Genomic DNA, 10791 nt, shown 5'->3' with positions numbered 1-10791 from the left:
GAGAGATGGCGCGTCGACCTACTATCATGACCATCCATAGTAACCTGTAATGTCACCTCTCGACCAGACCCGGCGTCTCTTTAATGACGGGGGGGCGGCCGAGATTGCCGGGAAATGGCCCTTGCTTTCCCTCGGAGAGATAGAGACCACCTCCCCCCCGGAGAACCATGGGTTGACTGTGTCTTGTTTGGTCGTGAAGGCCTGTTTCTTGAGACGCCTTGGTTATAGAGACCTGTTTTTCGAGACGCTTTATCCGCCGGGGAGGGTCTTTTTTATTGTCTCCCTTGTTCTTGCTCTTGCTCTTCTTGTTCTTGTACTTCTTGTTCTTCTTTGTTCTTCTTGTTCTTCTTGCTCTTGTTCTTGCTCTTGTTCTTCTTATTCTTCTTGTTCTCCTTCTTCTCCTTCTCCTCCTCCTCCTCCTCCTCTTTTCCTTTTTTCTACCATACCATGATCCTCTCTTTGTATTAGGCGTTGTGTGACCTTTTCTTCTTCTTCTTCTTCTTCTTCTTCCTTTCCTTTCCTTCTTTTCTTATCCATCCTCCACCTCTCCTCTCACTTCTTCCTCCTCACTCTCTCCTCACTTCCTCCTCACTTTTCTTTTTCTTTTTATGGTATCTGGGGGTTGCCAGCACTCTAGTTGGTCCATCTGCCACATCACTTCTTTGACACTTGCAAACGGCTGGCCGATGCGTTGACAGTCAACTGTCCGTTTCCATTCTCTCTCTCTCTCTCTTTTCCTTTCTCAGCTTGCTTGTCCCACCATTTGATTGTTTTAACCGCTTCCCTCTTCCTCTTTTTTCGTCTTCTTCTTCTTCTTCTTCTTCTTCTTCTCTCCCTCTCTCTTTCTCTCTCACATCACTCTCTTCTTCTTCTTCTCCTTCACCTCTAGACAGAATTACCAGAATCATAAGCCTCCATCAGATATCCTTTTTGGGGGTCTCGTGTGGTTATTTGTTTCCCTTAGCAGTGCGTCAGCCCTTCCTTCTCCCTTTCACTTTTCCAATAGTTGAAAGAGTCACGCATCCAACTCCCTGACTCTGAACAACAATAGCTAACATTGAAAAGCCCCCCTCGAGTGTAACTCACGTTCCTCCCTGTCGTCGTTCTTCTTCAAATTAGTCCTTCTTTTCCCTTCCTTCTCTCTTCTATCCTTTCCCTTCTTCAGATACAGACACCCTCCTTTCTGTCTTCTCCTGGTGAGAACACACACAACACAGACACACACACAGACACATACGCGCAAAGCAATATTACCATATATCAGTACAAGACACTGGCCACCTTCGCCATATATACACCGGACCAAACACAAAAACATTCCTTGTTATTTTCTGGTGAAAAAGAGAGAAAAGAGAGAGAGGGAGAGAGAGAAAGCCCAACTCTGATATCTCAAACATGAGACTCTCCGTCACTCCCCAACCCAGTCTCGCCGCCCTGGCCATCTCACTCTACGTCGCATCGACCACGGCCCACTCATGGATCGAGGCAGCTTACAGGATCGACGCCAGCACGCGCAAGTTCGTCGGAGCGCCGGGTTACCCTCGCGGGGGTAACTTTCGTCGTCTCAGCGCGGAGACGGGCCTGACCGACGCCGAGTACGTCTACCGCATCCCGGAGAACGGGCAGTACACGGGGCAGGAGAACATCAACCAGCGGCCCGTCGAGGCCAACCGCCCGGACGAAACGCTCGAGGCCTCCCCCGGCGACCGCATCGCCGTCCTCCACCTGGAGAACGGCCACGTCAGCTACCCGCAGGAGGGCCGCCCCCTCAACGGCGGCACCGTGTACATCTACGGCACGTCGCAGCCCACCGACGCCGACAAGCTCACCGACGTCCACCTGGCCTGGAACGAGGCCGGCACGGGCGGCGACGGCCGCGGCCGCCTGCTGGCCACGCGCAACTTCGACGACGGCCAGTGCTACGAGGGCAACCCGTCGTCCCAGGTGGCGACGACGCGCGCCGCCGCCGTCGGCTCCGACGCCTCCACCTCGATGGACTGCCAGTCCGAGATCCAGCTGCCCGACGACCTCGCGGTGGGCTCCAACTACACCATCTACTGGTACTGGGACTGGCCCCTCCTCGACACCGCCAAGATCGACATGGACGGCACCAAGCAGGGGCTCTACCCGTGGATGGGCACCTTCGTCCAGGGAGAGGAGGACCCCCGCGGCTTCACCGCCGACATGATCGCCTCCAACGAGAGCTACGCGAGCACCATGGACATCAGCATCGTCGAAAAGTCCGACTACGCCTCCCAGAGCCTGCCCGCCGACGAGGCTGCCCTCTCGGCCGTCTACAGGACCGCCATAGAGGCACAGATGAAGACCGCGTTCGACGTCAAGGTCCCCGTCATCGAGCCGGTCGGCAGCGGCGGCGGCAGCGACACCACAACCTCTCCTGCCGCTACAGGGACGACGGCGGCGACGACGCCCACGACGCCCACGACCCCCGTCCAGGCCACACCAACCGATGTCGTCAGCGCCGCCACCGTCACCGTCACGCAGACCGTTACCGCCCCGGCACAGACGTCGGTCGCACAGGCTGAGGCTGCTGCCCCGGTTACCGTCACGACCACCGTCACGGAACCGTGTCACGAGTCCGTCACGACGCCCACGTCTACACAGACCGTCATCGAGATGGAGACACAATATGCTACCGTCTACGTCGACGAGACTACCACTGCCATGGCTACGCCTACGGCCCGTCGTATCCGTCGGTCAGACTGGACTTTTGGAACGTCTTAGGTGGAGAGCTGATCTTTTATCTCTTCCTTTATCTTTCTCTTCTACTGTTCTTGCTTCCTTTTTTTTGGTATTTTATGGAAAAAAAGAGGGTTTTTTTTTCAATGTTCTATCTCCCTCCCCCACCTCTCTTTCTTTCTCATTTCGGGGTCTTACTTTTTCCTTTGGTAGACAATGCATTTTCCTCTTGCTAAGAAAAAGGGGGGGGGGGGGGTAGTTTGGTGTTTAGGGGTTTTAAGGGGTATCAGGTATAGCAAAAAAAAAAGGGGGGGAGGGACGGCATCGGTTGGGTTTGATTTTGATTTTGCTTTATTCTCTTTTTCTCTCCAAGGGATGGAGGATATCACTGGATGAATGTGGATGATGGTTTTGGAACCCGAATGGGAAAGGTTTTTACGAATTTCTCTTTTGTTTTTTCTCTATTTTTTTTTCTTTTTTTACCTTCATGTTTTTTTCTTATGAAGCTTTTTTTTTTCATTCCACTTGCTGTCCTCGGGAGATGAACACCAGGGTTCATAGAAAGATGGGATTATGAAGGACAAGACAGATATGTTGCAGCGAATAAATGACCTTTTTGTTTTGTTTTGTTTTCATAATTGCTTACAGAACCAAAAATACATCATTGTTCTTAAACAGAAGAGATTGATATAAACATTAACCTTCCTACTTTCCTCGTACCTTTGAAGAAGATTACATCTCCCCGCATTGCGAAATGACAACGTCGAGGTTGGGCACGTCCTTACCCCGGTACCCCGTCTTGGTGGCCTCCATCTTCTTGACCACGTCCATCCCCTCGACGACCTTGCCAAAGACGACGTGCTTACCGTCGAGGAAGGGGGTGGGAACGGTCGTGATGAAGAATTGGCTACCGTTGGAGTTGGGGCCGGCGTTCTAGTGTTGGAGAGTGTCAGTGAGATGGAGAGCCGGGAGGAAACCAAGAGGAGAGGAGGAAGAGGAAGAGGAAGCACGTACTGCCATGGAGAGAAGGCCAGGCTGATCGTGCTTCAGACTGAAATTCTCATCCTCGAAGGACTTGAACCCCCAGATGCACGTCGATCCGGTGCCGTCGCCGTTGAGAAAGTCGCCGCCCTGACACATGAAGTTGGGGATCTAAGGATACCTGTCAGCCACACATGACCGAGGGAATCAATGGTAACTACGACGCCGTGGTTGATAATGTATGCGTGTGCGCGTGTGTGCGTGCGTGTTGTGTGGGCGTGGGCGGGCGAAGACGGAACAAAAAAAAAAAAGAACGCTGGCCTACTATGCGGTGGAACTTGGATCCCTTGTAGCCCTGGGGTCGACCGGAAGCATTCTTGCTCTCCCCCGTACAGAACTGACGAAAGTTCTCGGCCGTCTTGGGGACGACATTCTTGAATAGTTCGAATTGGATACGACCGAGGGGTTCACCTTGCGCGTCAACGTCAGCCACCATGGTTCCTGCTTCATCCATCCTCTCTCCATCCTCTCCATCTTCTCTTATCACTTTCTTCTTCTCTTGTAGTTTCTGACATGACAAGGTCTCACACTCATCATCTCAAGGACCGGGAAGGAGGGGGGCGGTTGTTAAAAACGAATGATTAGGCAGGACACTTGACGGGACAAGGGACACATATGATGTATGAGAGAGACCTGGCGTGAATGTGCGCGTGACTTACCTCCGAGGGTTATATCAAAGAAGACACTGGGACAAAGAGAAGAAGGAAAAGATGTGAGCATGAGATCTGGAAGATTGAGAGGGCAATGGGATGAGAAGGGGTTGGGGGGGGGGGGCATACAGTGGGTTACCTGACTCGGGAAGTTTGGTAGGGGCCATTACGTCAGACTGATCTTTGGCGTTTTTTCACCAATCTAAACCTCGTAGGAATGATAGTGGTGGTGGTGGTGGTGGTGTTGGACTTGATACGTCTGTATGTGTCTGTGTCTGTGTCTGTCTGTGTGTTGGTGATGGGATTGTGGAAGAGTCGCGAGAAGTTTAAGTGGGGCAACAACGTACGCAGTGACGGCATGCAGCTTGTTTTTTTCGTGGTCTGTTTTCTTCTTCTTTTTTCTTCTTTTTTTCCGTTTGGCTTCTCTCCTTCTCTCTCTCTCTCCGTCTTCATTCTCTAAATTCTAATGTTCAATATGAATTCTATTGATATATGGGTTATAACTGTGATGAATTATTCGATCTATACAACTTCAGTGCTATATATTACGGAAATTTTTCTTCGGAAAAAAAAAGAAACTCGATTTCAATATTATGATACGAGACCTTAGACGACAACACATGCACTGCAGCAAGCACCATCGTCATCGTCATCGTAATCTTCGCCGGCCTCGTTGGAAATGTGACCCTCCCAGTTTGACGTGGTGAATGTGGCGTTGGATCCTGTGAATGGCTCGGTACCGAATTGAAGGGCTGGGGTACTGTCAGGTTTTATCTCTTTTTTTTTCTGTAATAAAGACACATACTCCTCCCCCCCCCCCCCCCCCCCCTCTATATTACATATACTCTCTCAATGAAAAGAGAGAGACGGAAAGATAGAGAGAGAGAGAAGAGAGAGAGAAAAAAAGAAAGAGAAACTCACTAGTCAAGTACTGATCGCCGGCAGGAAAATCATAATGATTGGTAATGTAATCGAAAAACGGCATGAGATTGGCATCAAACGACTTGACAGTATCGGGGGCGACGAAGCTGTAGACCTTCATGTTGCCATTGTTGCCGACGAACAGAGCCCAAGTGCGACCGGCGACCTTGACGCCTCCCTTGTTCGAACCGATAGGGTGTACATTTCCAAGGTTACCAAGCCTTTTTTTTTTTTTTTTTTCGGTCAGTCATACCAAGATATTGTGTTCTCCTCACAAGTATCTTGTGTGCGTATCGTCGAGAGAGATGTAGGATGGGGAGGAGGAGGAGGAGGAGTAGAAAAAAAAAGAGATACGAATATTACGTACCAGATCATGAGCTCATAGTCCCCTCCCGATATATCACGATTGGGATCGGCCGCGGTGAACAGGTCGTAGGCGACGTTTGCGCGGATGTTCTTCCCGCTATAGTCCCACGCGACCTTTGTGGGGATGCTGCCGATGTCCTTGACGAGCCTCTTCTCGTCCGGCATCTCGCGGCCGGAGTAAGGGTAGCTCTTGACACTGTTCTCGCCGCCCTCCCAGGTCCAGTCGACGTGCCAGGCGACGCCGGTGTCTTCCACGCGGTCGACGTACAGGGTCTGGTTGCCCGCGCCCTCGTCGCGCCCCCACTGGTTGTTGTTGAAATAGTAGCCGTGGCTGCCGTGGTAGGCGAATTGGTCTTCTAGGACGTGGGCCATGATGGATCTGAGAGGTGTGCAACGTCAGTTCTCTCTCTCTCTCTCTCTCTCTCTCTCTCCCTCTCTCTCCCTCTCTCTCTCTTTCCCTCTCTCTCCTTCCCTCTCTCTCTCCTTCCCTGCCTCTCTCCTTCCCTCCCTCTCTCCTTCCCCCTCTCTCTCCTTCCCTCTCTCTTTTGGAATTTTGGAAAGTGTGTGTTGAGAGTATCACTTACCTTGGATGTGTTTAATGCTTCTCTCTAGTATGATGGAGACCGTTACGGGCAGTACTAGCATCACTGGTATGATGCGTGTCCTGACAATTCTGCGATGGAGATTGTCAATGTTGCGCGCGCGCGCTATTAACTGGGTCTTGCCAAGTAAAGTATTACGCGTACAGCAAGTGTTCAGATGAGGCTAGCGATGACGCAGAAAATGTAGGGAAGATGAACGACGGAGAAAGACTTTCAAAGCGATACGCGTAGAATGATGGTGTCGGAGTACTCGTACGAGTATAATCTCGCAATGCACAATCTTTTTTTTGTACTCTTTTTTTTTTTAAAAAAAAAAAAATCCTACAAAAAAAAACATATTCGTGTCCATCCATACCCGTTTCTCTTCTCTCTCTTCTCTTGCCCTTCCCCTCATGTATGCCACGCGTCAAGTCTAAGAAGACGGGCTGGTGATCTTAGCGATGTGGGGATATTGCGCATCGCCAAGCTAGTTTTTGATTTTACCTTGAATTCAACAAGGCAGTGCAGAAAAAGAAAAAAAAAGCAAGATGAGAGAAGGTGAGAGAGTGCGTGTAAACGTGATGAGGAGCGGTGTTTGGTTTTGGTCCTTGGTGAAATATATATGAATGAGTCAAGAAAATAAAAGAATTAAAAAAGAATTAAAAAATACAAATCAATTGACTGGTGACGGGCATGGTGACAGTCATTATGCGCTGGATGCGGTCTTGTTGACTTGTTTACTTACTACAGACGAAATTCACATCCCTTTTTCTTTTTCTTTTCCCATCCCCTGCATCGGCAATCTAACCACCAGTAAAGGGAATGCTGCTGCTCTTCTTTGGAATGAGGGGAAGGTGAGACATGGGACGGACACCAACAGAACAATGGATGGCCCAGGTTGGCCCCCCCCTCCCTTCATGCTTCATGGGTCCATGAAGGAAGCCCAACAGAAGAGAAGAGAGAAACAAGAATAAGAACTGAGAAGAAAATCATTCGTAATGGGGCTCGTGGTCCATTTGATATGATGATGATTCTATTGCTGCCCGCCCCCAGATCGTCGCCATCTACCAGCAGGGTGGCACCGGACAGCTGAGTGCTTTTGCCGTAAGTTCATCTCTCTCTCTCTCTCTCTCTCTCTCTCTNGTCGCCATCTACCAGCAGGGTGGCACCGGACAGCTGAGTGCTTTTGCCGTAAGTTCATCTCTCTCTCTCTCTCTCTCTCTCTCTCTCTCCTCTGACGCTCCTCTCTGACCCTGTCTAGGCGATGAGTGACGAAAGTTGATCGACGGCAAATTGCGTCTTGGCCCTTGGACCAAACCCCCCTCCCCCCGCACGGCCACACACCTCATCACCAACTATTATTAGGTCTTCGTACTCACTCCGTACGCAATCACGTCGTACCGTGGGCTATGCAAAGTAACATTGATCCATTGTTGATCGAGCATCACCTGCCTGGACAGCGGTATGCCATCAGCCAGAAAAGCTCGCACGGGTTGACTTGTTAGAGAGTATTATCATCAGCACGTATGCGTCTTGGCAGGGAGACAGTTCCCATGACGATGCTGCTGCTGCTGCTCTCTCCCCCTCGCTGCCCCTGCCGTCGAATGACAGCGACAGGGCTGTGTGTGTGCATCTACATGTAATACGGTCCGTCGGTCGCAATCAGTGTGCATATTGACGGGGGGGGGACTGAAATACGGCGGGACATATCCGTACGGTGTGCATAAGAGACATAGACATATCGAATAGGATTGCTGACATGGTACTGAGAGTCGAGGCCAAGGTCAGAAAAAAAAAAAAGCTTACGGATAAGACTCAACTCGTGCTGACTCTCGACTGAGAGGAATGCGATTACCGGCATCGGACGTCCGTTTTTATTTTATATTCCATGTTGATCTCTCTCTTTTATTTTTTTATTTTTTTAATTTATTTTTATTTTTATTTTTACGTCTTCTTCCTTTTCCCTCTACCAGTATCACAGTCTTCCTCCACCGAGGCACGCGCGCACAAATAAGCTGTGAATCATACCGCGGACAGAATTGACGTTTCGCAGTATTACGAGTATGAGTGACGGGAATAGTATGCGAATTCCGACAGAGAACTAGAGGCTGACACGTGCCCAACATTTCATATCGGCGTCATAACTCATGATGATCATATGCAACGTTCTGCCTACATCCGTGGAGCATCGACGCCCGTGGACGGACGCCTGTGGACATGAATCATTCCGCCGGGGAATGGCGACATCCTCCCTCCTCCTTCCTCTTACGACGACGACGACGTGGAGAGAGCATCGCTAGGCGTAGAGAAAAGTGCATGTACGCATACTCGTGCTGCGCCTGAGCGTTGACAGGCAAGGGCACGCAGGGCTGGGGTCGATGCGACGTCGAGGGCCATCTGTCGACGGGGAGTGATGATGATATGTATGTATCGATTGCATCGATTGCAAAATCGCAATCGAGATTCATTCAATCGGATTCTACAGATTATACGAGTAGTGACAATAGTCCAAACCGGGACAGCGATGGCCAAGTTCAATCACAACTTGTATTATTACCGGAAAAAGAACCTGAAGAAGACGCGCGGAACCTCTTTCAGTCTAAGCGCCTCACCGGGATCCGTGGCATCCGTGATTCCATCCACCCGTCGATCCGTTGATCCGTTGATGCCGTCGAGGCAAACCGCAGACGCCCGACAGATGCAGTAGAGTCGTAGCGAGTCGCAGCGCCAGGCTATGGCGGGGGCGGTTATGACGGCCCAGCGCCACAATTGGGAGGGGGGGGGGGCCTCCATGTGCTTCCCTCTCTCTCTCTCTCTCTCTCTCTCTCTTGTGCTCTTTATAGAATACGTGTAATACAAGACCACGACTGCTCGTATAGGTCTTATTACTATTGAATACCGCTAGTACGATAGGTCCGAGAGTATCACTATTCGCATAGCCGTTTCGCATGTAGCCCGACGTCGCAGAATTCTCTACGAGTGCATTGTCCGGCTTCACAAGTGTGTCAGGCCAGTAGACTGCAAGTTAGAGAGAGAGTCAGGGAGAGTCTACTACAGGTGGAGAGGAAGGGCGCAGTCGGTAGCAGGAAGCCACATGCCATAAACACAGATGCGACAGCCCTAGCTAGGCATTCGATTTTCCGGTTTCACTCTATGTAAGAGGAACCAAAAAAAAAAAAAAAGGTTGATGAGAATCTTGTCTCTGCGAGTAGAGAAGGTAAGAGTGATACCGTATTGCAGACTCTTTCCCTCCCCCTCTACGAATACGGATACGTGTAATCTGTACAGTACCCGTGCAGTAGTAACTCCGTATGACTTGATCTCTGCGAGAAGTCAAGACACACAACACACAACGACCAGTTCGTCAGGGCCCCACGTACAAGGATCACAGGGAAGAGAGGGGGTCGGGGGGGGAGGGAGGGGTTGGTTCCACCTGTACCGCCCAGCCGCCCATGCCAATTGCGGCACCAGCACCACCGACTCAGCACGCTTCCCTCCACGACCACTACCCCACTAAGTGGCTCCAGGTCAGCTCTCAGCGGTTGAGGTGGACTCTATTGGCGGCTCGCTCCTGGTGGTGATACGTCCTGACAGCACTTAATAATACCCTTACGAGCAGTACAGATTACATGCACGTATGGCTGACTCCAGCGGGCGCCGTCGGTGGTCAGCGGCCGGTGGTCACTGTGGTCTCCGATCGATGGCTTTCCACCTTCCACTCCTTTTTTTGCGGCCCCTCCCCCTTCCTAGGATTCCACCCGTCCCCCGCGCCAATGGATCGGCAGGATGCAGAGGTCTGGCTGGCACTGGCACTTTGCGTACAGAGTCAGCTTGGTTGCTGGTAATATGTAATATACTGGTCACTGGTCATACACACACACACACACACACACACACACACACACACACACACATATATATATATATATATACTGACAGTAGAATGATGATAATACTTCCGAGGCGATGGCCATGACATACATGTAGCTTGTGTTACCCGTACCTGAGCACTGCATACTACATACACGTCATCTGTACAGAGCGTCATCACTGCTCGCCTACCTACCTACCTGCTGAGAAGACCCGTAAGAAGATGATCTGTACACACGTATAGATTGTGGGCACGGATACCCCTTAGCAGCAAATGCCAGAGGCGATGTTCCAGTGAAATTCCAAATGTCCGTCAGACTCGCCATCATACCAACTGAAACCTTTCGCTGCGACATGCCCCCATCCCTGTCCTCGTCCATTTCGTACCCCAGCCGCAGACGGGGACACCCTTAGCCTTAGGACACCCGCACACTGCACGGCACCCTGCATCTGGCTGACTGCCTACTCCTCCTCCTCCTCCTCGGATATTATCGTTAGTCTTCCCTCTGCCTAGGTGACACCACTGCGGTAATCTGTAGTAATGTGATCTGTACATCTGTATTGATACTCCGTACATGTAATCTGTAGCAGAATATTATTACTCTGAACTGCCTCTAGATCGTAGTAGTCGTAGTCGTAGTAGTAGTAGTAGTAGTAGTAGT

General features: G+C 50.8%; 3 protein-coding genes across 3 annotated transcripts; 1 reads left to right on the top strand and 2 right to left on the bottom strand.

Annotated features, from left to right (window-relative positions):
- Positions 1-447: 447 nt before the first annotated feature.
- On the top strand, positions 448-2745 carry GMORB2_3981 (uncharacterized protein; the record flags this gene model as incomplete). The annotated part of the gene is made up of 2 exons (XM_035465957.1): positions 448-461; positions 1425-2745. The coding sequence occupies 2 exons, from the start codon at positions 448-450 to the stop codon at positions 2743-2745; spliced, it is 1335 nt and encodes a 444-aa protein (XP_035323794.1).
- Positions 2746-3432: 687 nt separating this feature from the next.
- Positions 3433-4558, bottom strand: GMORB2_3980 (peptidyl-prolyl isomerase H (cyclophilin H); the record flags this gene model as incomplete). The annotated part of the gene is made up of 5 exons (XM_035465956.1): positions 3433-3633; positions 3715-3852; positions 4007-4152; positions 4401-4426; positions 4521-4558. The coding sequence occupies 5 exons, from the start codon at positions 4556-4558 to the stop codon at positions 3433-3435; spliced, it is 549 nt and encodes a 182-aa protein (XP_035323793.1).
- A 439-nt stretch (positions 4559-4997) lies between these two features.
- On the bottom strand, positions 4998-6323 carry GMORB2_3979 (xyloglucan-specific endo-beta-1,4-glucanase; the record flags this gene model as incomplete). Its single annotated transcript, XM_035465955.1, has 4 exons — positions 4998-5143; positions 5313-5533; positions 5680-6034; positions 6263-6323. 4 exons carry the CDS (start codon positions 6321-6323, stop codon positions 4998-5000), a joined length of 783 nt encoding a protein of 260 aa, XP_035323792.1.
- Positions 6324-10791: the final 4468 nt, after the last annotated feature.

This window comes from Geosmithia morbida, assembly GCF_012550715.1.
Source record: "Geosmithia morbida isolate 1262 chromosome Unknown scaffold_2, whole genome shotgun sequence".
Classification (NCBI taxonomy): Eukaryota; Fungi; Ascomycota; class Sordariomycetes; order Hypocreales; family Bionectriaceae; genus Geosmithia; species Geosmithia morbida.
This window is presented reverse-complemented; position numbering and strand designations above follow the sequence as displayed.